Below are 27,107 nucleotides of genomic sequence, written 5' to 3'. Positions count from 1 at the left end.
GGTTCCATGGTTCCTCATGGAGATCACATTGTTTTAGTGGTTTAAGCAATCTCTTCTATTTTTCATCTGTCTTCCTAGTTAGATCTTTAAATGCCCTTGGCCTCCTCTGTATTCAGGCCATCAGTGACCATAAAGCCCTTGCTCTGTGTTGGGTGCTGGGCTAAGTAAGGGAGCTCCCAGGCTAAGTTCCTTTCTGAAGGCTAAACAGCCATTTTCCTTAGATTTCTTGCCAAATTTTTAAAGCTTGTTTTCTTTCTCACTGCCTGTCACTTTTCTATTGTCATCCTACGTAGACTTCTTCTAATGGTGTTGTCATCCTACTTTACATTCTTTATATGAAATAGAATTAAGTGAGAGAAAAGTGGGGAATTGAACACTGATCTGTATATTTTCCCATCCATAGAGCAGACTATGAATTTAGCCACAAAATTTTTATTCTAGTGACAAAAATACAAAGAGCTTTATTTCCACAGCAACTAATTTCTGCTTCTGATACCTTTGATGTAGCTCAAAGAACAGAGGAGGAGGAAGAAGAAGCCCTTCCTTTGGACATGATGGATGAAGATGACTTACAGTTACTGAAAGATTTAGGTCAAATGCCATCATTTTTAACTAGAGATCTTTCTTCTAGGTAAATATTTCTTTTAGAATGTTCAGAGCATTATAATAAAAAATTTTTGGGGGGGAGATTCTACACGTATATTCTTATTAAACACATTTTCACATTGGTCATGTTGTATAGAAGAATTAAAATGAATGGGAGAAACCATGAGTAAAACCAAAACAAGACATAACACAAGAGAAAATATTCTACTTCATTCTGTGATCCAATTCCATAATTCTTTCTTTGGATTTGGAAGACATTTTGCCTTAGGAGTTCACTGGGAATGTTTTAGTTCCTTGCATTGTTGTGAAGGGCTAAGTCTATCAGAAAAATTCCTCACACACTGTGGTTGTTACTGTGTTCAATGTTCTCCTGCTTCTGCCTCCTTTCACTCAGCATCAGTTCATATAGGTCCTTCCAGGACTCTCTGAAGTCTTCCTGTTCATCATTTCTTATAGCACAGTAGTATTCCATTACATTCATATACCACAGTTTGTTCAGCCATTTCCCCAATTGATGGGCATCCTGTTGATTTCCAGTTCTTGACCACCACAAAGCTATAAATATTTTTGGACATGTGGGACCCTTTCCCATTTTTATGATCTCTCTGGAAGTATTAAAAAATTTTTTGAGATTATGTATTGACCTAGAAAGACAAAATGTGTAGCTTTGTGTATGGTAGTTGTTAAAATAGTCCAATATAAATTTAATTGCTAAAGGTAACTGAAGGACAGTAAAAACCAAATTTGCTTAGTGTACACTTAAGTTAGATCTGAATGGGCAGATACAGGAGTTGGTGTGGGTGGGGTAGAATGCCCTTGTCAGGGCAGGTGAAGGAAGTGTTGGGACCAGACAGGCAGAAGCAGAGTAAGTGGAGGCATGGAAAAGAGCTGGATGTAATGCCTAGGAATTTGGGGTGCTGCCCTGCACGTTAACTGAGGTCTCAGTGTTTAATACATGATTGTCTAGGATTCAAAACTGGAAAAATCAAAGGCAGATTTTGTGCTTAGGAATATTTAGGTAATTAATGTCAGTGGTATCTTATTTTTAACTTACCTAAAGAAAAGAATTCTTATTTCCTTCTAACATTTGATTTTTGCCAAAATGTGCAGTGAACCTGTTCATGTCAAGAAACGGAAGCAGGAAAGCATAATAGACAAATATGAGAAAGTACCAAGACGACTACAAACTGAGCCAGAAAAAGAAGTAATTCACCTACTTCCAATCAAAGATAAGTGCGGTATTATTCCACAGACCAGAGAGAAGCCAGGTAAACTAATAATTGAACAATTGATTTAAACTGGTTTTGGTAGGCTTGAGTTATTAACAACTTATTTTTACTCTGCAGTTGTCAATAGTAACACACCTGAAGAGGAAGAGCAAGAAGAAATGGAGTTTGAGGAAGGTAATGGAGTGACTTTTTTTGTGCCAGCAGGAGGTATCCCAGTGAGTTTTAAAGTTTGACATAATCTGGAACATAAATCACTATTTCAGGAGTGTTGGTCATTTCAAGGCTTGAAACACAGTTTTCATCATTTAAAAAAGTTTTCTTTAAACATCTTGAACGTTTTCACTTTCTGCACTTGGTCTTTCATACCTAGATAAAGAACATCTTTGAGTTTGCATCTGGCTGTTGTTTCCTTTCTGGAATGTCATTTTTGTTTATTTTTTAACCTGGAGGAGGAACTACCAAATTTAGTGTAGGAATTATGTAGTTTGTGTATTCTTTTTTAATCTTAAAATGATTGTGAATGCTACAAATTTTAAGAATTTCAGTTCCTCTTAAAGGAATAATTTTTTGCATGTGTCCATTTCAGAAAATAGGATATTGGGTTTTAGCTCTCTCCAAACTCTGTGCCCACTTTTGGATCATGATCTGTGTCATGTCCCATAACTGAGGGTGTGCCCTGAAGCTCTGTCTTCGACCCTTTTCTCTCTTTGTCTCTGCATTTTCTTCATTTGATGGCCTCATCACTTTAATTATCATGGGTTTAATTATCAAGTCTATGCAGGTAACTTTCAGATTTGTGTATTCAGCCCTACTCTGCTAAGCTCCAGTCCTGTAAAATCAGTTGCCTATTGGACAGTTCCCACAGGCATATCTATCTCAACACATCCAAAACAGAATTCATTATCTTCCTCCCCACAGTCCACCTTCTTTTAAATTATCCTATTTCTATTGAGAGCATTGGCATCATTCCAGTTCTGGTTTACAGTCTCAGTACCATCCTCTACTTTTCACCCTTACTCACTCCATATATGCAGCCATTTGACAGATCTTAGCATTTCTACCTCTTCAGGCTCTCTCACATCTGACCCCTTCTCTCTGCTTGGACACTATCTAGTTCAGGCCCTTAGTAACAGTAACCTGTTAAGTCATCTCTCTGCTTCAAGTTTCTTCCCATTCTAATTCATCTTCATACAGCTGCCAAAGTGATTTTTTAAGGTGCACATTTTTAAGTCTTACCAAATTGTTCATTTTTACAGTATTGGTATTTTAAATTGTTCTCCTCGTTCTGCTCACTCCACTTGTTCGTACAGGTCTTCTGAGATTTCTCTGAAACCATCCCCTTCATCATTTCTTACAGCACAGTAGTATTTCATTACTTTCATATACCATCATTTGTTCAGCCATTCCACAATTGATGGACTCCACCCCTTTAGTTTCCAGTTGTTTGCAACTACAAAAATTTCTGCCATAAACATTTTTATATGTATGGATCTTTTTCCTCTTTCTTTCACCTCTTTAGAGAGTAGGCTGCCTCAGACAATTCCTAGCTGTGTGAGTGGGTCATGTATTTAACCTCTCTCAGTCTCCTTTTCTTCCTCTGTGAAATGGGAATAATATCACTTTCTATATAGTGTTGTGAAGATCAAATGAAATTTGCAAAATTCCTTGCTATTTTTACTGAAAATATAAACTGGCTTTTAAAACCCTTCACAGTCTGGCCTCCTTATCTTCCAGCCTTATTAGATGTTATTTTCATACCTGCTATAGTCCAGACAAAATAGCTTTCTTTTCATCACAGAGAGGGCAGCTTGGTGGTGCAGTGGATTGAGCTTTGGGCCTGGAGTTAGGAACACTCATCTTCCTGAGTTCAAATCTGGCCTCAGACATTTACTGTGAGACTCTGGGCAAGCCACTTAACCCTGTTTGCCTCAGTTTCCTCATCTGAGAAGGAAATGGCAAACCACTCCAGCATTTTTGCCAAGAAAACCCCAAACGAACTCACAAGAGTCAGAGGTGAGTGAAACAATTGAACAGCAATAGATGCTCACACAGAGGACTCCCATGTCTTGTCCACATGCCTTTGTATTGGCTGTCCCCCATACTTGGAATGGACTGTCTTTGCACCTCCTGCTTCTTATAGTCCCTAGTTTTTTTCAAGGCTTCACTGAAGCACAGAGCCCTTCATGAAATTTTTCCCACCCTGTTCCCAGCTGCTGGAGGCTTCCCCCTCCCAGTGCTTTTGTATCTATTTTCTATGTATTATATATGTACGTATTTTCTCCCCTCTGCAGAGAGGCTATAAAGTTCTTCAAGGCCAGGAGCTGTTGCAGTTTTGTTTTGTCTTTGTGTGTCTAGCTCTTTGCCCAGAGCCCGGTATGCAGTATGCATTAGTGAACTGATGAAAGTCTAACAGCCAAGTCTGGAAAAAACAAAACCAAAAATTTATATCCATGTATGTGTATATATAACTTTATTTTAAATATACAGTATGCTTTATTATAAATTTTTTATAGCCATTTCTCACCAATTACTGTCATTTATTTTATTATTGTTATTTTTGGAGGCATTCGGGAGTAAGTGACTTGCCCAGGGTTACACAGCTAGTAAGTGTCTGAGGCAACATTTGATCTCAGATCCTTTTGACTTCACGTTCAAAGCTCTATACACTTCACTGCCCCTTAGCTGCCCCTTGTTATTTATTTTTGCTGAATTCTTGTAAATATAGCTAACCTGTATGGTGGCATTTCAACCATTATTTGATAAGTAGAGTTGCATCCCAATCTGCCCTTTCCCAATAAATTTTTTTGTTATTACATATACATAGGTGATGTACTATTAAACTGTTTCTCACTCTCTTACAAATTATATTCATTAAATTCAAACCTCTTTCAGCTTTAGCACTATTTATTGCAATAGTGCTGACTGTCTTTTTAGCTTTTTGTATAGTTGCGAGGATTGAAACATTTCTGATTCCACAATACAAAATTCTGAAAAACATTCAAATCAATTTTATGTTGGAATTTCTACTTATATGTTGTGATTATTTTTTAACCACTTATCCATGGGGAAGTTAGTTCTTCACAAGTCCAAGCACATCTAATAAATCATACTTTAATCATTATTTCTGTTCGGTAAAAGATGTAAATTCATGTATTGAATTATATTTTCTAGTAACTTTCTTTGGAGGAGCATTACATTTTTGATTTTTACTAAGTGGAATTTCTTCATGGTTATCTGACTTAATTAAATCTTCAACTTGAGATTCATGCTTTCCAGTACCAGTCTTTATGTTTTCCAAAGCTCTTATGGTACATTTGATTTTTGAGCTTTCTGAATATTATTTCATCCTGGCTACACTGCAATTTAAAATCATGAAGATTGTTCAAGAATGTCAGTCGTTAAAGCAGAGTCTTGCAAGAAATTGATGTTTGTTAATTTCTTTGACAAACCAGGATAAGAAGAATGAGAAAATGCATCTGTGATGCAGGATACGTGTGCTGCACAGCAGTAGCAATTCATAAGCTGTGCCTTCTATCTCAGACTTGACCAGTTTTAATCATTTCAATTTCATATTCTTTACAGTTTCTGTTTTGGCCTAATTTTCATTATACTTGTGGTAAATAGCATGCATTTTATCCGAGAATATTTAAAAAGGATTCATTTGTTTCATTTCAGGTATTCAATTATCAAGTGGTAATTGCAAACAGTGATTTGTCAAATGATGATTTTAGCAAATTTTTCTAGCAACTTCATAGCTATTTCAGCCTTTTTTCCCAGCATTCCCAGCACTAGATCCTCAAGTGCAGCTGTTTGGCTTTAGATGTAAGATATTCAGATAGATTTGTTCTGTGAAGTTTGAATTCAGTCAAAGGGGACCTAGAGGGCCTCATGTAGCCCTCGAGGCTGCAGGTTCCCTATCCCTGGATTGGACCTTAAAATAATTAGTGTGGTGGTAGAGTGACTAAAATGCTTAAGAGAACAGATTCATTTGTTTTCAAATGTCCTAAAAGTTGTTTGGAAGCATGCCTTTACATATGAACAGATGCTAGTATAATTACAAATCACATTTTCTTCATTCTCTTGGGAGGGAGTTTTGTTAGACAATAGTGTCTTAGCCTTGCTTGGGTACCTTATACGCTTGTAAGTATCAACACTATTTCTTTAATATTATTCTGTAATTCTTTTTCACCAGATCTAAGCCAGCTTCCTTCTAATGAATGTTATTTTGTTTCAGTGGTTACTGAGGATCCCATGCCAAAGCTAACCACAGAAGAACATATAATTGAGAGGCGGAGGAAATTGCAGGAAAAAAAAATACACATTGCTGCCTTGGCGTCTGCCATCCTATCTGATCCAGAGTCCAATGTAAGTAGTGGTAAACTCTATGAGGCTGTTTGTTAAAGAGCTGCTGCAGACTCTAAATGTTTTCATTCTGTCATGTCCTACAAATTAAATGTAAAATCATATTAACTTGCCTGCAGTAGCAATGAAGTGTGGTGCAAGAGGAAGCGTTCTGGATACAGAGGTCAAGAAACCTAGAGTTTGGCAAGACTTGGTGTTTTTGGGCATATAGTAAAGGCTTAATAGATGCTTACTGATTATTTAAAGGCAGGTGGTTTTTTTTTTGTTTGTTTGGTTTGTTTGTTTGATTCTCTGATTGGGTATACTGGATAGTTGATGGACACTTGATTTTAATATGTTGCACAGGAAGGTCAGGTTTATGTCATATTGTAAGATAAGCCAACATATAGTCCCCCTAAGCTTCCCATTTAGGTAAATTGTCACAGTTGAACACTTTTATACTTTTATTTACATAGCATTTTTCTTCGTAATAAGCCTGTAAAGTAGGTTGTATAAATATTATCACTATCATTTTACTATTAGGGAACGTGAACCTCAGATTATGGGACTTATCCATAATTATACAGATAAAAAGTGTGGCACTGCCCCTTGAAGCGTCTAGTTTCCAGACAGTGTTTTACTAAACCTTGTGTTTTTCATAGTACAGGATTGTTTGCTTTACAGCATTCCTTTTAATAGCAAGCTTTAGAATACCTTACATTTGAAGTATGATTCAGTTTACAAAAAGATAATTTACAAAGCACCTTTCAGGATCACATTTGTCACCTAAGTAATGCTTTCCTGTGAAAGTCTTTGGCTTCCAGGCTTACCTTGTCAGCACAATTTTTTTGGTAGTACTGCGATGAAATTCCATTTTAGTGCTTGATTTTGGGCTTTTGTCTCCTTGTGCTTGCTGCTCTTTGTTGTGATCCATTTTATCATTCCACAAGTTATTCTTTTGACAGATTAAGAAGTTGAAAGAATTGCGTGCCATGCTTATGGAACAGGATCCTGATGTAGCTGTCATTGTACGAAAATTGGTGATGGTTTCCCTGATGGAGTTATTTAAAGACATTACTCCTTCCTACAAAATTCGACCTCTAACAGAAACAGAAAAGGCATCCAAGGTATCATTATCAGCTTTCCAAACTAATTTCTCTCATGTGTGGCTTATAAATAATTGCAACACAGGTAGGCTAAGACATGCTTTTCTCCAGGGCAAGATAACAGTTTATTAACAGTGATGTATAAACTATTGGCAAAGTGGGTCATGCTGGCTATCTCAGTCAAAAAGCCAGAGACCTCCAAAGTGTGAGAAAACCCCTTTGTATTGAGATGCAGTAAAGAAGGAGTTCTGGATGTTTGGGAATGTTACAATTGTCAAAAGCTAGGAAGATGACTTGGCCTTCAGGTGTGGATGAACACACCTCTGGCAATTAAGGAAAGTTAATTGCTATATAGGACTGAACTACCAGAAAAACAAAATCACCCCAGTCAGCATCCCTCCAGTTTCCCCCTGGAAACCAGATCACCCTTGATCTGTAACAAGGTAGAGGACAGGAGAGTTATCCCTGAGGAGGAGCCCAGTCCAAGCTTCAAGAGCTTTGTGGGTTTTTCTAAAATTCAGAGCCCATTTTCCTTTTAGTGACATTAAACATTTTTTGTGATCTTTGTGTATATTATTATCTTGGTTCTATTTATTTAATTGTGTACTACTTCATACAAATTTTCACGTTTCTCTGAATTCCTTGTATTCATTCTTTCTTACTGCACAACAGTACTCTATTACATTCACATACCATAACTTTTTTTTAAAGTCTTTCTCTAATTTGATAATACCCAGTTGACTTCTGGTTTTAATATACCCTAAAGAAGATTGCTCTGTCTTTTTCTTAGTAGTGAAGTCACCGGATGTAAGATGTAGACAGCTCAGTCAGTTTTCTTGCATAATTACAAGAACAACTGGACTATTTCACAGCTCTCTTATGTATAAATCATTGTGTGTGATTCTTCATAGCTCTTTCATTGTCTTTTGCTATTGTCATTTGCCATCTTTGCCAGTTTGTGAGCAGGAAACCTCAGAATTGTCTGAAGTTTTATTCCTTTTACGGTTAGTGATTTGAAGAATGTTAATGTCTTTTACAGTTAGCAATTCTTTTGAAAATTGCTTAGATCCTTTGATTGCTTATCTATTGAGTATGGATCCCTTCTACATTTTAGATGCCTAATTTTTCCTATTCATAATTTCTGTAAATATTTTTCCCTTACTGTTCTTTTTCTTTTCATTGAATTGGTTTTTTTGCTGTGCAAAAAGTGTATTTTAATGTAACGTAATCAAGTATACTTCTGTTGTCCCCAACAGTTCCTTCCATTTGTTGAATTAAAAAAAATTTCCATCCCTCAAATTCATTTTCATTCATCTTTTTCTAGCAGGCTTTGTTTTTTGTTTTGGTTGGTCTCTGATCTAGCTGGAATTTACTGGATTGTTTAGTATAAGATCTGGGTCCATATACCTTCTTGCCAGTTACTAACCAGTATTCCCAAATGCAATTTTTTTCCAGTTTTTACTTACCAAAGTCTCTGTTGTAGTCTTCCATTTTACTGTATTAATCCATCCTATCCATGAACGCTTCAAGTTGTTTAGTCTGGTTTTAGATCTATAGTCCTTATACAGAGTCTCTATGGTTAATTTCCAATAGATTTCTTAGAAGTGGGATTCATTGTTATTTTTTTATCTTTATTAGTAGTAAATAAAAATGAACATGATCTTTTGGCATTATTGTTATATCCTATGTCTTAATATTTCCATTAAGGTTTTGGTCAAAGTGGCAAGATTTTTTTTTTTTGCCATGTTTATGGTATCTAAAAATATTTCACTTTTTTGTTTCTGAGGTCAGTTTTTGAAATATCTTTTTCCTTATTGCAGTAGCTTACTCTTGAAAGTAAGAGCAAATGTTATAAAATATATCTCATATTCAAACTGGTAGCCATTTGAGAGAGTGAGGACATACTGGGAGTTGAAATTGAGAACAGAGATGGTAAAGGGATAAACTCATTATGCCCTTCATTTTATACTAGCCCCGTAGTTTGGAACTTTTGGATGTTTCTGTAAAAGAATCTTAAAGGTCAATAATACTGTATTAGGTCTTTGGCATTATCAGTACAAAGGCGTTTCAAACCAAGCATATGTTAAGAAGCATTTGTCGTTCTTAAAGTTTGTGAATAATGGAATGTTACTGTCTATTCCAGGGGTTGCCATGTTTGTCAGCTGTTTAAACCATGTTATGATCTCCAGATGTGTACCAGCTGTAAAAGACAGTTTTTATTGTAATGTAGTATGGAGGGAAGGCTCTGAATTAAAAAACGTGGTTCTAATTCTGGCTTTATCAACTTATTAGCTGAATAATGCTGCTCTTCTTTTAGGATGGTAGTAATAGATACATTGCATGTTTCCATGATGTGATGAAGAAAGCGCTCCAAAAGTGTATAGAAGTGCCAAACCATGTAAAATAATGCTTCTTAATTTGGAAAAAAAATTACTTATGTGTTTTTTGCAAAGCCCTCAATTCTGACATTTATGTTTTAGTTGTGGCTTTTGCAGATTGCAATACTTTGGCTTTGAAGAGTGGGTTTTTGTCTTCTTACAGGTCCGGAAAGAAACTCAGAAACTTAGAGAATTTGAAGAAGGCCTAGTAAGCCAATATAAATTTTATTTGGAAAATCTGGAACAAATAATTAAAGGTAAAATGATTTATCCCTGTTTTTGTTGAAATTTGCTCAGTTATTTTGTTTCAGGAGTAAAGAAGAATGACTTCAAACATAAGTGTTTATAATAATTCCTTGAGGATTTCACCACGAGTTAATGACTGGGGATGATGAAGTTTTCTTCCAAATTCCTTTTTCTTTTGCTTCTACTTCTCTGCTCTTAAGAAGAGATTTTGGGCATTGGTGGGTAAGGGAAGTGGATATGACCTTCTTTGTCCATTACTTTACCTTAGCATATTTGGACTTTGTACTGAATTCGTCTCTTGGTTGGCAAGCCTTGGTTATTTGGGAGTAGGGATTGTGAGTCTTGTTGACCTGCTCTATCAAATGGCCTCTTGTTGCTGCAAGGTTTCAGAGGAAAAAGGGCAGGCTAGACATGGAGCATATGGCACATATGAAATATTAGTTCTCATTTAAGGCAACATGGAGTAGTGGACCTGGAGTCAGAAAGACCTGAGTTCAAATCTGCCCTGAGCCACTTATTAGTGGTGTGTCCCTGGGCAAGTCACTTACCCTTTGTCTGCCTCAGTTTTCTTATCTGTAAAATGGTAATAATAATAGCTCTTACGTTTTAGGATTGTTGTGAGGATCAAATGAGATAATTGTAAAGTACTTAGCATAGTATCTAGCATATAGTAAGTGTTATAGAAATGTTAGCCATTGTTATTGTTATCCTCATTAGGCACTTAATAGCAGTATGACCCTAGCCAAGTCATTTACCCTCTTTGTACCCCAATTTCCTCATTTGTAAAATGAGGGGTTGAATATGATGACCTCTAAGGACCCTTCTAGCTCTAGATCTGTGATACCTCTGATGTCCTGAATGTCACTGATTTTTTTTTTCTCTGCTTACTAACTAGATTCTTCTTCCTAAGGCTCTCTTAAAATAGAGCTTGTCAGAGTAGAGTTTGAGAGCTTACTTTGTGAGTATCTGGTTTTTACTTCTGGTGACAGTAGAGTAATGGCAATTACTTTTTAAAATTTGAGCATGCTGTATTAAGGGGCTAGTTCCACTGAAATATTTTTCTTCAGGTCAAATATGTTGCCAGAGATACTTTTTGGTTTTTTTTTATTCCAGTTTACCAAATTATTTAACTTTTCTGTTTCTTGTTTATAAATAATTGAATCATGTTAGTAATTTGCCAAGAGGCCTGCCTCTGCAGAGGTCCTTATTGGTAGGTGACTCACAAGGGAGGTCTCTGCCTTTAGAGCAGTGATGTCAGATTCATATAGAAATAATTTCTGTGGCCTTCTGTTTATTCAGAAAAAACCCACAAATTAACATCACCCATGCTGTAGTTTTACTTATTTTGTTAAACATTTCCCAGCTGTATTTTAATCTAGTTCAGGCTGTACTTAGGAGTTTTGTGGGCACCTTGACATTCTGAGGGTACAGAATATATATATACATATAGAAGCAATTTGAAAACAACATATGAAGATAAAAAGATAGTAGAGTAAAACTATTAATAGTGATATTAGCTGAAGAAGAGGACTCTTAAGTTTAATTGGAAAAGATTTCTGTTGGAAATAAGGAAGAGAAAAGACTTGGTGGAGATGGAAGGCAAAATATGGTGCACAGATACAGACAGACATGGACATGTCTTATCTAATGAGAGCTAGTTGACAGATTGGTTTGGCTGGAAGGAAGGGTACAAGGGAGAGTAATGAGAGATCAGTGTGAAGTGGTTTTAGGGGAAGGGCTTTAAAAGCTAATTTCTACTTAACAAAGGTAGTTAAGCTTCAGCTCTTGAAGGCTTATGTCACGAAGTGATGTGGATGTACTCATGATGAGAGAGACTTGTAAATCATCTACTGTGATTTTTCTAGGTACCTAAATTATTGCAGTAGCCTAGCTATTTCTGCTTCCAGCCTCTCTCAAATGTGGTTCATCTTATACAGAGCCACCAGAAGACTGATAAATTTTAGAAAATGGGAGAGGTGCAAGGAGACAGCAGTATGTGTCAGAGATGGTGAAAGGTGAGTGGGATGACAGGATTGTCAGCTGGAGTCACACCTTTACTGTTTATTATTCTCTTGGTGTCAGTCTGGCAGTGGTTTTCTAGTGGGAGAATATAGAACTTGGCCCTGTCCTTGGCATTATTCAACACTAATTTCATCATAGGATCATAGATCTAGAGCCAGGAGAGACCTTATGGATCATCCGTCTAATTGCCTCATTCTGCTTTTGAGGACCAGAGGAATGATGGGACTTGCCCAAGATCAAACAAGGTCATAAGTGGCAGAGCTGGGATTTGAATCCCTGTGTTCTGACTGCCAGTGCTCTGTGTCCACTGTACTGTTCTGTCTCATGGTGGCTTGAAGAAGAGTCTAGAAGACATGATCCAGAAGCCTGTTGGTATACATCAGCAGTGTGATGTGGTTGCTAGAAAAGCTTGAATAAGCTGATCTAAAATGTGGAGAGGAGTTCTCCCAGGATGTGCCGATAGAGGTGGGCAATTCTGCTCAGGAAAGTGAAGAAAGAGCCTAGGAAGACCCCGGAGGAAAAGGGCAGATCTCAGGAGATGCGGATAAGAAGAGCAGTATTAGAGTGAAGACAGAGGCTGATGGGAAAAGACAAAACTTCTCCAATGATGTTCTTGCTCAGGCTGTGATTGGGGTGAAAGTTGATTAAGGACTGACAGGGTTTTTCCTGAGTTAAGATTCTGAGTGGCCTATGGGGGAGGTGAGACCTAAGCATTTTTTTTTAGTCTAATTTTGTGTCTCATCTACCGTTGAGAACAGGGCTCTACAGAAAGTAGGTGCTTACTAAAGTTTTGTTGCAGGAATAAATAGGGGAGCACCTGAAAGAGACTGCATAAAAGTGGATGTAAGCTTTGAATTAGATTGAACTCTAGGCTAATTGACTAACATGAGATTGTGTATTTGTAAGCTACCCTAATTTTATTGAGTTCCCTGAGATTCTCTTATGCTGCTTGTGCTGCATTGTATCTGATCTAGTGTGATACTGGACTGCTAGAGAAGAGAAAGCCAAGAGATACTGAGAGTGAAAGGGGTGAACTTTGGGGAAGAAATCTGTACACCTCACCCTCCATTTTGTTTTGACTCCCTCAGTAATCAAAAAAAAAAAATGACTTGAGACAAGCAGTAAGGTAGGGTCTAGGGCGGAAGTGGTCTATCTGAATGTAACATTTTAAATGGAAAAGTAACTAGGGGTACTTTACTGCTGCTAATGTTATTACGTTTTAAAATAGTTGATGTTTATTTATCAGTTTAAGGTTTCTAAGGATTTGGTATTCTTATTTAATTTGATAGTGTAGGTAGAAGACTAAGATGCTGGTTATTTCTATTTTTTAAAATTTGTCTCTCAGAAAAGAGGAAATTAACTTTCTCTTGGAGAGGTAAGTGAAACGTTATGTGTGCAGAGTTGTGTATATTATAACTTTTCTCAAGATTCGGCTTTATCTACATTTTTCTCTATTATGTGGGAGGACTTGAAATGTGTATGTGTATTGGGAAGTGATTACGAATGGAGGAAAAGGACAGAAGTAAAAAGTTACAAATTAAGGAAAAAGCAAGTACTGTCAAGAAAAAATAAAATTTGCCTCTTAAGAATTGGAGTAAAAGCTAAGAATAGTCACTTGAGAAATATGATGGAACACATGTAAGATTGAATGAGGTTTCTAAATCTTTAGATATTCCCGTATGTGTACTAAAAGAGGAATTTGAAGAGATGCTGAACAACCTAATCTGTTACATAGTGTATTTGAATACAAGTTCTCATTTAGGGCTCTTGTAATAATAATTCTGTGGGGAAGCATTATGACTTGTCTGGGTTTTGACTGAACGGTAAATTCAGTAACCAGAGTTGTCTTTTGATCAGACTGGAAGCAAAGAAAACTGAAGAAGAGTAACGTTGTCTCCTTAAAGGCATACAAAGGCCTGGCAGAGGTTGCTGTGAAGAGCTTGTGTGAGCTGTTGGTAGCACTGCCTCATTTTAACTTCCACAATAATATCATTGTGTTGGCTGTCCCTCTTATGAATGACAAGTCAAAACTGGTATGTATTCAGTTTGTTAGAAAATGTTTAAAAGCAAAATCTTTCTCAAATCACCGGGATGGTTATCTTACCTCTGTTGCTGTGCTTAATAATGTTTCTTTCCAGGTTAAATTAAAGAAATTAGCAGAACAATCAAGAAAATTTCAAGTATTATTTCTTTATAAAGCTGCTTTTTTTGCATGTGGTTTAGTTTTTCTTTTTGTTTTAAATTTTTTTATTGTGATCTTAACAAACACCAAAATGAGTACTTGCACACATACAGTAGAACAAATAGAGGATTATACATGGAACTGTGAACCTCTATTATGTACAGTTTGAATTTTTACAAAACACATAATAAATTATGTAGCTTTCACAGTGCTTCCCTGTGATTCTTTCTGTCCTTTTCTTCTGTGAATTAAAAATGATGCTTCTTTTTTTGGGAGGGGGGAGGGGGTTGTTGGTATGTGTTAACCTTATCTTCATCCCTTTCAATGCCTCCCCTAGTGAGGGAGGGGAAAACTTTTGAGATATCTATGATCAAGCTAAATGACCCTATTTGGGACACATCCAAAAATGTCTGTTTCATTCTATCCCTTGAGTCTATCACATTTCTGTCAGGAGATGGGAGTGCTCGTCAGTCCTCTGGAGTTGTGATTGACTATAGCTTTTGATCAGTATTCTTAATTTCTTTTTAGTTGTTTGTCTTTACGTTGATGTTGTTATATAAATTGGATCCTTGGTTCTTTTCACTTCACTTTATATAGTACATACAAGTCTATTCACGTTTTCTGAAAGCATTCCCTTTTGTCATTTCTTACATCTCAATAATATTACATTACTTTCATATACCATAAATTCAGCCATTCCCCAATAGATGTCAACCCTTTTAACTTGCATTCTTTTATCACCAAAACCAAAAAAGCTAGTATAAGTATTCTAGTACACGAGTTCCTTTCTTCTTCTTCTGCTCTCTTTGGATTATAGGTTTAGTAGTAGTACTGAATCAAAGGTCACAGTTTAGTGACACTGGATGTAGTTCCAAATTGCTTTCCAGAATAGCTGGACCATATCACAGCTTCACCAACAATGTACTAATATACCTCTTACTGCAGCCCCTCCAGCCTTTGTTTTCTGTTTTTGTCCTTTTTGTTAATCTTATTGGTGTGAAGTGGAACCTCAGAGTTGTTTTGATTTAAGTTTTAAGATTTGTGATTTGGAGCATTTTTTTCACATGGTTGTTGATAGCTTGAATTTCTTCTTTGAAAACCATCTGTCCATATTGATTTACTGTTTATCTTTTGGGGAATGGCTCTTATTTTTGTAAATTGGAATCAGTTTTTATCTATCTTGGATATGAGACTTTTAGCAGAGAAATTTCCTGCAAAGATTTTTTTTCCAAGTTAATGAATTCCCTTCAAATTAATTGCATGTAATTTGGTACCCTGTGCTTTGTGTTTCAGATTTCTGAAATGTGTTGTGAGGCAGTACAGAAGCTCTTTAAGCAAGATAAACTGGGTCATGCCTCTCTTGGTGTTGTTAAGGTGATATCTGGTTTTGTGAAGAGTCAAAATTATGTTGTTAGGCCAGAGGTAAATATTTTATTTTTTTTCTTACTCTGATTCATGTTCTGGATTCAAAAGCTCATTTTATCATTACAATAGCCCTTCTGCCCTATTTTTTTTCTTATAAATTACAGGCCATTGCAGTTGTACTGAAACTTTTTGGAGGTGAGGTTTCTGAATTGTAATTTCATGAGTATAGGTAGTGCTTCCTCTTGGCTGTCTTGTGGACGAGGCAGATGGGGGGGTGGGACTTCCTGGCACTAAGACCTTCCGTCTTCTCCCTGCACTGTCCTGCCTTTTACTGATCTGGTGAGAGAGAACCCCGAGTCTTTAAACTAGTCATGAGCATAAATTTAGACCTTTTTCATAAGGGAATTATAGTAGTGGTAAACACTCAGGAGAAGGCATCATAACACAATTGTAAGAGCACCGAATTTAAAGAGGAACTCGCTTTGAATATCAGCTCTCCCCATGTGTCATAATGGCACCTCCTGTCTGAGCTTGTTTTCTTATCTCTAGAATATGAGGGGGTTGGGCTCAGTGACCTTGAAGGTCCTTTCTGGCTCTAAGTCCTATAATCTGATACTTCCTGGGTTTAACATCACTTATGGTTTTTTCCTCCAAACATTTAAAATAATTTATAGATACTGGATCTCTGACTTGCTGATAAGTGACCTTTATATAGCACTTTAAAGTTTGCAGAGTTCTTTGTATTTGTTGTTTCACAGTGAGTTCAAGGGCAGGGTTTATGCTTTTAGATCTTCTCTTTGAGAAGTCTAATTAGATATTCCTCTAATCAGAAATGCTCTTTATATATTTAGAAGTTTGTATTTTGGAATAGCCACTGAGGTTCATGACTGTTTGTTCCTGGCATTGTTGCCTTTTGCTTTGTATGGTTTTCCAGAAGAAAGAGTAGAGCTTTAAAGCAATTGTGCTTTTTGATTTTGGACTCCAGATTATTTTTGTAGTACTTAGACCTGAAGTATCAGTGTGGTTCTTACTTCTGGTGACGCATTAATAAAACAAACATTACCCTTAACTTGACAGTGCTGGCCTAAGTTCCCAAGAACATTTTTATTGAGAACATGTAGAAATAAAAGTGAGGTGGGGAAGTGTTGATAAGCAGTGTTTTTAAAAAACTAAGCCCCCCTCAAATAACTTTTTCCAGTCTGCTGCCATTCAGATCATCTAATCACTCTCATCTTCCCATTCCCCCATCCCCTTTTGCCTGACATTTCTCAGAAAAAACTGTTGTGGGAAATGAGAAAAAGTTACAGATTGAAGGTAAAAGTGACAGTGTTTTAGGGAAGAATGTTTAAAATAATTCTTGGTAAAGTTTCTTTTACTATGTCAGATTTTCTGCAACATATTGTGGTGTTTTTTTTTTTTAATCACTAGTTGTTAAAATCATTCCTGTATCTAAGAATCAAAGAAATAGAAGTGAAGAAAGACACAGAAGACATTAATGCACCAAAAAAGTTCATGTCTTATAAGGAGAAGAGAAAATCTCTTTCAAGAATGCAAAGGAAGGTCTGATTTCTTTTCTCTTTTACTATTGTGTTTGACTTGTACAACCACAGAAAAATCTAAGATTTGAAGCATCTTAATTTAGAGTTCTTACAAGCAGGTACTTTGTCAGATCAAGCTGCAAGGAGTTATTGTTAGACAGTCAGTAAGGAAGCTTTTGTTAAAAACCTTCTTTGGGCCACAAACTGCTGGGGGTGGGAGAGCAGAAATGGGAAGAGTGGTGAACGTAGCCCTTGTTTTCAAGGAGCTGACAGTTTAGCTAGAGAAATACTATGGATGTGTATGGGTGGGGATGTCTGTATATAGACAGATGTGTGTGTGTGTATGTATGTATATATATGATTTGTATGTATGCATACATAAGCATGTGCACATACATATAAACACGATGTGTAATGTCCCCATCTCTCCACTTACGCAACCACCATTCTAAACTCAGGTTCTCATTGTCTCTCAAGGGGACTGTTCTGATTTGTTTTCTTATCTCAAGTCTCTCCCCACTCCAGTCTGTTCTTCCCATAGTCCCCTTTCCTGGTTCCCCCAGCTGCCTGTGCCTTATGTAAGGTAACCTTGTATCTACTTCGTCTGTATTCTGTTTGTCTATATGTGAGCCTCTTCTCTCCCAAGTTAAAAGTTATACTTTCAGAGGGCAAGAGCCACAGAATGGTCTCTGGCACTTAGCACTGTTCTGGTCTGTAATTGGTGCTTAATACATGTTTACTGATTCATCATTAGACCCAGAAATTGTTGTGAGCCAGTGGAGATACCTTGACTTATTGGTCCTATATTAAAAGAGACAGCTTTTAATTAGAAATTACTTTGCTGATGTGTTATATTTTATTTCCCTCCATTTTCAGTGGAAGAAAGCAGAGGAGAAACTAGAACGAGAACTTCGGGAAGCAGAGGCTTCCGAGAGTACTGAAAAAAAGATGAAACTGGTGAGCAGTGGGCCCCTCTGTTTTGATATGTGATGGTAGTTAAAAGTTCATCACAGTGGCGGAGTTTCTTTTTACGTGAAACTTCATGTCTGACTTGGGACAGACACGATCTCTGTGTGGATTAAAGGTGTCCAGCTTCATCCCACTTTGTCAAAGATCAGAAGATTATTTTAAAGAAAGGAAAAAATAAGTTTTGAGTTTGTGGTCTCAGTAACTGAGAAGTCAATGAAGTTTTGCTGACTTTCTGGGTACTGCTTCCCACAGCACACTGAAACGCTCAACATGGTGTTTGTAACCTACTTCAGAATTCTGAAGAAAGCCCAGAGGTCGCCTCTTCTGCCTGCCGTCCTAGAAGGTCTTGCCAAGTAAGATCTCTGTGGTTTGGACAGTGTTATTTGTTTATAAAGTACAAAAATGGGTATAATGTGGTGAGCCTTAAGTTCTGAAAGACTCATTAAAAACCTAACAGATCAGCAAGCTTTTATTAGGCATTTTGGTAAGCCTTGGAGATAAAATGCAGTGAATGAACTATTCCCTTCTTGATAGAAGCTAACCTTCTAATGAGGAAAGACATAGTTTGTCCAGAGTTTTTTGCATGTTGTTTCCCCTTAGACTTGAGAGGAGGGGTTGTGTCTTTCCTTTCTTTATAGTCCCCAAAGCTTAGCATAGTGCCTGGCACATAGTAGGCTCTTAATAAGTGCTTACTGACTAACAGCTACATGAGTAAATTTTTATAGATTAAATATAAACAGAATAAATGCTAAGTAAATACCAGGTAAGTTGGTAGGAAGGAGTACAGGAGCATTTGGGAGATCAAGAAGAGTTTCATGTAGAAGATGTGTGCCTTGAAGGAGGAGCTGGGGGTAAAGATGGAATACATTCTTGGCATGGGGGGATGGTAGTGCATCCCCCATGTGTGCTGGAAGAAGGTGGAAAGGAGAAGCCAGGAGCAGAAGTCATGTCCTGTAAGACTGAAAAGATGGGTTGGGGTAAAACTGTGTACAGCACAGGTATCAGATATGCTCCCCACAGGACCAGGTGCATTGGAACCAGATTAAAATGTAGTAGGGAAATACTTAACAAAGTAATAAAAATACAAGACATAGTCATCATATTTTAAACCTAGGTCAGTGTGTGACCACAGAGATCCTTGGCCTACAGATTAGGGGCCCCTATTTGTATTTGAGTTTGACACCACTGGTTGATGTTTTTAAAAGCCACAAAGGGGTTTGTGTTTTATCCTGTAGTTGATTGAGTTGAAGACTGACAAGGTTAGAGGATGGACTTGAGTGGGAGAGACTTCAGGCAGGGAGACTGTTTAGAACGGGTCAGCAGGCTTCTTTGTTTTGTTCAGGAGTCAAGAATTGTTTTTACATTTTAAAATAAGTTTTTATTGTATTTAAAAATGTAAAACATTATTACCTTTGTGGGCTTTAGAAAAAGTAGGTCCCAGCTCCTGATTTAATGCAGTGAACTGTGATAAGGACTTAAACTGAGGCAGTAGCTTTCTAAGTGAACGTAAGGGATCAGCGTAAGAGAGATGGAGAGAGAGAAGGAGGAAGATTCTGCAGTTCATGGACTTTGTGGAACAAAGGAGAGTGAGGGGCTAAGGATAAAGCTGAGTTTACGAACCTGGGAAAATAGAAGGATTTGAAGAGAAATAGGGGATGTATAGAAGAGAAATATGGAGAGTTTGAGTGTGAAAGGTAAATGAGTTCCGTTTTGGCCAGATTGAGTTTGAGGTGGCCAGTAAGTAATTGGTGATGTGGGACTGAAGCTTAGGAGAAAGGGGATGTTCAGATTTATCCGTGGGATCATTAACCTACCTACTCCCTCAGTTGAAAATTTCTAACTCTTTGCAGTATGCTCTCCTGGCTTCCCATTTATGCCTCTTGACTGCTTTCTTTTGTCTTTGTTAAATTCTCTACCTCACTTTATTTTTATAATTGATTTTTATTGAATATTTTTGTTTTTATATCATCTACACTTTTCAGTATAAGCCTCCTTCCTTTCTGTCCCAGACAAGTTTCCCCCATAACAAAGAATAAAAGAGGAAAAAAGTCAGTTGAGCAAAGCTAATCAACAGACTGAAAAAGTCTGACATCTCACTTATGTTCCATATCCATCGTTGTCTTAATTCTTCTTTGGGGCCGTACTTGGTTAGTACAGTTTCATAGCATTGTTTAGATCCTTGTTCTTTCTGTTTATAATGTTACGGTCACGTACATTTACCCAGCATCACTTTATATTTTTTTAACAAGTTTTTAATTTATTTAACGATTAGCATAATTTCCCTCTCTGTACTCTGCCTCATCACAGAGAGCCATCCTATATAACAAATACTTTTTCTAAAGATTTAAGAAAAACAGTCAGCAAAATTGATCAGTGCATCGAAAAAGTCTTGAAAATATGTGCAGTGTACCACACTTGTAAAGCTCCTATCTCTTCCAAGGAATAAAGTATGAATGTCTTCTCACATCTCCTCTTTTGGAGGCATGCTTTCTCTTTGTAGTTTGGAAACATTCACTGTGGTTTTTTTGAGTGTGGTTTTTCTTTCCATTTATGTTGTTTTAGTTATTGTCTACACTTATTCTTGGCTTTACTTATTTCACCCTGCATTACTTTGTGTATATCTTCTTGCAGTGCATTACTTTATATAAGCCTTCCCAAATATCTGTATTTATTATCTTTGCTATTTCTTATAGCACAGTAATAATAATCCATTAAATTAATGCTGACATTTACTATTCCTCATTTGATGGGCATCTACTATTTTTTTCCAGTTCTTTGCTACTAAAAAAAATAGCTTCTATAAATATTTTGGCATGTGTAGGGCTTTGTTTTGTTATTGACTTAGGGAATATTCCTAGCAGTAGAACATTCTGGGCCAAAGAGTGTAGATATATTAGTTATATTTGTATACCGATGTTTTTTGGAATGGTTGGACCAGTTCACAGCTCTGTCAGCAGCACCTTAGTGTGCATATGTTTCTCCACTCTCCAGAACTGATGACTCCCTTTCCAACTGTATCATCTTTGTCGAGATGCTGGCCATGAGGTGAAACCTCAGTTACTTTGATCTGTATTTATTTTATTAGTGATTTGGAGCTTTCTTTCATTTGATGTTTACTTACTGTATTTTGAGAACTATTTGTTCATACCTTTGGCCACTTTTAATATAATAATACAATATAATAATAATAAAGAACTTTTGCTCGTATATATTTGTATTGCCTATATAAGTTGCCAGCCATTTATCAGAGATATGTGATTCAAAGATGTTTTTTTCTCCAGACACCTGTTTCACTTCTTTACCTAGTTGCATTAATTTTGTTTGCATGAATGCTTTTCACTTTTGTGTAATGGAAATTATCAGTTGTCTGTGCCAGTCTGATGGTCTTTTCTCAGTCCTCATCCTTTTTGGCCCCTCTGTAACATTTCATACTGTTGGCTACATCCTCTTGTCTTCTCTGTGCTTTTGGAGCACAGCTAGGTCCTGGTTCTCCAACTTTACTGACTTTCTTGTCTGTCTCTATTGTTGACTCTTCATTCATATATATGCCTCTCTTCTTTTTGTGTAATTTCTTACTTGTTGATCTCATTAGCTTCTTTGGTTTTAAATGTCATTTTTATGCAAATGACTCCAAGATCTGTATATCCAGTCCTAGATCTTCTCCTGAGCTATTAGACATTTCAGATTGGGTGTTCCATTGACATCTTAAACTCAGCTATTTAAAACAACTCATTATCTTTCCCCTAAACCCTCCCCTTTACTGAAGTTCCCTAATTTTGTTGAGAGCCCTATTATTCTTTCTAGTCTCCCAGGTTCATAACCTTTATTATTCTCCACTCCTCCATTTTTACTCCGTATATCCAGTCAGTTGCCAAATTTTGATATTTCTATCTCCATGGTATCTCTTGTATCCATTCCCTTTTTATTAATCATACTACCCATCCTCTCGATCCCTTGTGAATATATTACTTCTCTGTTCCTTTGTGGCACCAGTAATTGGAACCTGAATTTGGTAATCCAGTTATCCTTAGCAATAACCTATCATTTTACAGATAAGGAAACTGAGTTGCAGAGATTTCAAGTGACCTGCCTTAGGTCACAGCTGGTATTAAATGTAGAAAGGAGAGATTTGGATCCACGATCTTTGATTTAAGAGTCTTGTGTGTACCAGACTGCCTCCCTTGTAACAGAACCAGCAGATACAGTGATGAGTTGATAAAGTATCCAGAATGCTGCCCTGCTAAGGAGGTGTGTCTCATCACCTGTTTCCTCCGTTTTCTCAGTAACTCTCAATAGTCCTCCTACTGCATTTCTACCACCACCCTTTCCCCCTGCCCCAAGACTGGCCTCAGTGTTTATTAAGTTCTGACTGCTTCAGCTTTCTTATGAGGCTTCATATAGTCAATTGTGTGTGATGTTTTTGAACCTTATTTATGCAATATCATAAAAATTCATAATTTAGACTAGTTGGAGATGGTCATTTTGATTCAGTGGAAAGCACAAATTAGTGCAGATATGTTGAAATACATGTAATGATTAATAAAGTACGTTCAGGTAGAAATTTTGCTTTTACAATTTATTTGTAATTAGCACATTCTGAACACTTAAAAGTAAACGTTTGTTCTCTCAAGATGTGCCGGTGCATAATTACATCTGTGTAAGGAGCTTTCAGTGAGAATGTTTTCTCCCAGTGTGCCTTCTCTGCAGCTGAAAGTCTTGAGTTGCTAGGGACACAAAAATGAAGGCACTTTGACCAGGGTTCCACAGCCAGAATATGTCAGAGGCAGCACTTCAACCCAGCTCTTCCTGACTCCAAGACCATCTCTCCCTTGTGTATCTTCCTTCCTCTCTCCTTGTAGTTTTTTTGAACTCAAGAATTCACTATGAGAATAAAAAGATATTTAGCTTTTAAAATTGTAGTGTCATATGAATGATCATTGATGTATTAATCCAAGTAGGGAGAAAACAAAAACGACTGATGAGTACTTGCTAAATAAATTCTTTTTGATGTAAAGGTTAAACTTGAGCCTAGTCCATTTATGATGCTTCATCTTTTATGAATTGATGTGGTTTTGTTTTAAAGACCAACGCTATTTCACTATGCTACCTTTTCTTGTTACTTTCACAGTATAAACCTTTACCAGCTAGGGGAGGGCAGAATAGGGCAAGACTGGCTGGTCTTATGATCTGAGGACAACATGAATGAGATGGGGGCATGGGTCACAACTAGGAAGTCATCCACTAGGAAAGAGGTTCCCTCAAGTGAGTTAAGGCTAGGGCATAGTGGTAAGTTAAGGACTCAATGCATCCAGGATTGTGAATTTGCCACCAGTGATGGCTCAGATCCCCTAAGGAAGTGAGTGAAGGACTTCTGATTCTTGTATAGATGAGAACTTGCTACAGGACAAAGGTACCAGAAAACCACTAGTCCCCAACCTGGCCTTTCCTGTCTTGTCACAACAACACCAGCTCATATACCTTCATGTGCTACCTTCAGCTAGGCACTACCTTTGTAAAGTAATGCAGAATCATGGAGGCTTGGGAGGCAGATGTTGGCATTATCCAGTGGATTCATAATCCCTGTATAATCTTCCCCAAATAACAGATGTTGAATGTAGTGAATCCTGTCAGTATTGTAGAATCCAAAGCTCTATAGGCCATGCGTAACCGGGCACAAGTGTTTGCAGGACAGTTTCCCAGCTAGAGAGTGAGTGTTCTTGGCCACCTTGTTGATCTCCAATGATCCATAAACCTTGTAGTCTTCCTTCTTTTGCTCTTGCCTCTTTTGGATTTTCTCTGTTGCTCCAAGGTATCCATTGGTACAGTTCCTGCACATCTTTGGGGGTTCCAGTTCTTTTTTTTTTTCCACTGTAGACATAATTCTGTATTAGCCATATTGCACACATGCACATGGTGGCCATCCCCTGGTGTTCAGGTTCCAGTAACCTGGGAACAAATACCTTTTCCTTCTCTCTCCCCAGCTCATGAAGTGCAGCTTCTCTCATTGCATGGTGACTATCCTAGTCCAAGTGCTGTTTACGTAGGTTATGCTCCCTGTCCAACCTCTGACCTTTCAGCCACATCCATAGGACCCACATGAGAAGAAAAGGCCAGGGTTGATTTTTAGTTTGTTTCCTTTTGGCTTGTCGACATCAAGCTTAGGAGGAGCCTTGGCCATAGAGTAATATTGCAGATTGAAAAGAAAGAGCAGCAGCATTGAGAGTCTGTTGATGATGAGGGCAGCAAGCCAGTGCCTCCCCCATCCTTTCACCCTCCCATCATTAACATTAAAGTCATGGCTCTTACAGAGTGAATCAGCTCATTATTATTAACTTAGGACACTTTCTTTGGAATTGTCCCAGTATCTCATGTTAAGCTTTCATAGACTCAGTTAACAACATTAGATCAGGTATGCCTGTGTTATGTCAGTACAGAAGGTTCAGAAGCTATTTTTGTTTGGCTTAACACCCTAACAAATTTTGGATTTTACATGTTAGTATTTTTTAGTGACCCTGGACATTTCATGCTCAGTTTCCTAGACAACTTGCTCCAATTAAGTTGCAGACAAGTTACTGATCTGCACTGGTGGATGGACTTTTTACATCAGGGTTTCCTTAAACTGATGACGTTAGAGATCTGGACCAAGAAAGATGTTTTCATGATGCGTTTAAGCTTCATTCCTAGCTATTTGTCATGCTTGAATCTATCTTTGAGTAAATAATCTATGTTTCATTCTAGGTTTGCACATCTTATAAATGTGGAGTTTTTTGATGACTTATTAGTCGTTCTGCATACTCTCATTGAGTCTGGTGTAAGTAAATTTGTTATGAATTATTTGTCAAATGTGAAATTTTCAAGCATGCTTCCTAATCTCCATCTTTACTTCCAGGAACTAAGCTACCGAGAGTGCCTTCATTGTGTTCATACTGCTTTCCACATCCTTTCTGGCCAAGGTAAGGTATCTACTAAGTAAAGTGTAAGTAACCTGTAGTGTAGATGGACTCGTATTTCATTTGTGGTTTTCTGTTTCAAACAGGTGATGTTCTAAATATTGATCCTATGAAGTTCTATACACATCTCTACAAAACCTTGTTTAAATTACATGCAGGTATGTTAATGATGATTTATATTTTTAATCAGATATGGTTTTTTATTGATATTGAGCTTTGAAATCAGTTTTGTTTGAAATCACTACATTTCAGTTTCTAATAGGCTGATATGAAGCAACCATAGTAAAACAGGACTAAATTCTTTGTTTCCCCTTTTAGTCAGCTTAGCATCATTTTGAGTAGACTGAAATCCAATGATGGGAACACTTTTGTCACATGGACCTTTCAAGGCAGATCAGAACCACATTTTTTTTCTTTTCTGCTGTTTCACTGTAGATGTTTAGCTTGTTTCATTAAAGCACAGTGCTCAGCCAGAAGCTCAGTGTTTCTGGTCAGAAGGGTCATCCTAGGAGTGCAATCTTACTGCTGATCCAACACTAAACACTGTCTGAAGGATGCGGGTGCTCTGAAGCTAAAAATTCAGTGTTAGAGTAAAGTGTTTGGGATTAGAAAAATTTAGTACTATGCAAAACTAACATTGTTTTGTGATATTAACTAATTGTGAGGAGTACAAAAGACAAGAATTTTGGAATTTGACAAGAGCTAGACAGTACATGGATTAAGTTTGAGAACTACTGCCTTAAATCAGAAGCCTGTTGTATAATTATCTTTAGGAAAGATCTAAGAAGAAAGTCCCTATCTATGCCAGTATATTTATAGGAGCACTCTCTGTGGTTGTAAGGAATTGGAAACAAAGCAGATGCCCATCAATGAGGGAATGGTTATGTGGTATGTGAATGTAATGGAATAATTCTGTGCTGTAATAAACGAGAAAGGTGATGAATACTGAGAAGCTGATGTAGGGTAGAGTAAGTGGAGCCAAGAAAACAAGACACATGATGACTACAACATTGTAAATGGAGGGAATAGCCATACCCATCCACACACAAATCAGAAGCGAATGCTGCAGATAAAGAACAGATGTGGTGAGACAGAAGAAATTTGACAAGAGACTCCCAACCCATCGCTTTGCAGGGCTGGAAGGAGGATCATAAGCGTTGAACATTGTGTGTATTTTCAGATTTGTTTTGATGTATTCATTAATTATACTGATTTTTCTCTCTCTGTTTTCTTTTTTTGGTCAAAATACTATTTGTTATCTGAAATGACTCTTTGAGAGGAAGAAGGCTACTAGCGAGATGGTGTAATATAAACAAAAGACTTGAATTAAGTCATTTTTATTTTATACTGTAAAATGCTATGGAAGTTGCAAATTTCCAAGTATTTTTTTCTTGGTTGTCTTTTCTTTTGAGAATTTTACTCCTTATATAAAGACTTGTTATTCTTCAAAGGGAGTAAGTTGCAACAAGTGTTTTAGTATGTATGTCTGTCACAGTGATATTCCATTACATCTGTGTATCCCAGTTTGTTTAGCCTTTCCCGGGTCAGGCGGCCTTTGCTTCCAATTTTTTGCTATCACCTTAAGCACTGCTATAAATATAATGATATATTTGAGGACTTTTTTCTTAGAAATGGCCTCTATGGGATATAAGCCTAGTAGTGGCATCTATATCAAAGGATATAGACATTTTGATTACTCTATTTCCATAATTCCAAAATACTTAGCAAAATGTTTGTACTGATTTATAGCTCCAGCAGTGCCTTTGTATGTCTGTCTTCTTGTAACTCCCCTGACATTAATTATTGCTATCTTTGCTGATTTGGGGCGTGGAAGGTAAACTCAGTAATATTTTGATTTGTATTTCTCTTGTTATTATTGATTTGGAATATTCTTACATATTTTTGTTATTGGCAATTTTTTTGAAAACAGGCTAGACATATGCACTGATCACTCATCTCTTTCAACCATTTCCCTTCTTCCTAGATTAGGAATTAATTTTGTGTAGGAGTTTTTCAGTTTCATGTAATCAAGTCTGGGTTATCTTTTGTAATTGCCTCTTTTCTGTCTTTTTTAAAGGATACATCTCTTATCCATAACAGTAAAAGATGTCTGATTTGCTTGTCTTCTCATTTTTTTATGGCATGTTTAGCTTTAAGGTCTATGTAAATCACTGG

At 37.0% G+C, this 27,107-nt stretch overlaps 1 protein-coding gene across 3 annotated transcripts in view; it reads left to right on the top strand.

The window, feature by feature from the left end:
* NOC3L (NOC3 like DNA replication regulator) overlaps positions 1-27,107 on the top strand; it is a 41,952-nt gene that overhangs the window by 4,002 nt on the left and 10,843 nt on the right. For 2 of the 3 annotated variants that reach the window (XM_072625683.1, XM_072625692.1), the window contains exons 3-16: positions 508-631; positions 1,717-1,874; positions 1,953-2,009; positions 6,070-6,200; positions 7,142-7,303; positions 9,824-9,917; positions 13,786-13,961; positions 15,404-15,532; positions 16,904-17,035; positions 17,890-17,970; positions 18,235-18,335; positions 24,721-24,793; positions 24,872-24,935; positions 25,019-25,090. In XM_072625683.1, the coding sequence (XP_072481784.1) occupies positions 508-631; positions 1,717-1,874; positions 1,953-2,009; positions 6,070-6,200; positions 7,142-7,303; positions 9,824-9,917; positions 13,786-13,961; positions 15,404-15,532; positions 16,904-17,035; positions 17,890-17,970; positions 18,235-18,335; positions 24,721-24,793; positions 24,872-24,935; positions 25,019-25,090 (1,554 nt within the window). The remainder of the gene's footprint in view (positions 1-507; positions 632-1,716; positions 1,875-1,952; positions 2,010-6,069; positions 6,201-7,141; positions 7,304-9,823; positions 9,918-13,785; positions 13,962-15,403; positions 15,533-16,903; positions 17,036-17,889; positions 17,971-18,234; positions 18,336-24,720; positions 24,794-24,871; positions 24,936-25,018; positions 25,091-27,107) is intronic. The other variant, XM_072625691.1, reaches the window with a different exon arrangement.

This window comes from Notamacropus eugenii, chromosome 1 (genome assembly GCF_028372415.1).
Source record: "Notamacropus eugenii isolate mMacEug1 chromosome 1, mMacEug1.pri_v2, whole genome shotgun sequence".
Taxonomy (NCBI): Eukaryota; Metazoa; Chordata; class Mammalia; order Diprotodontia; family Macropodidae; genus Notamacropus; species Notamacropus eugenii.
The sequence above is the reverse complement of the archived record's forward strand: the minus strand, read 5'-3'. Positions and strand labels throughout refer to the sequence as shown.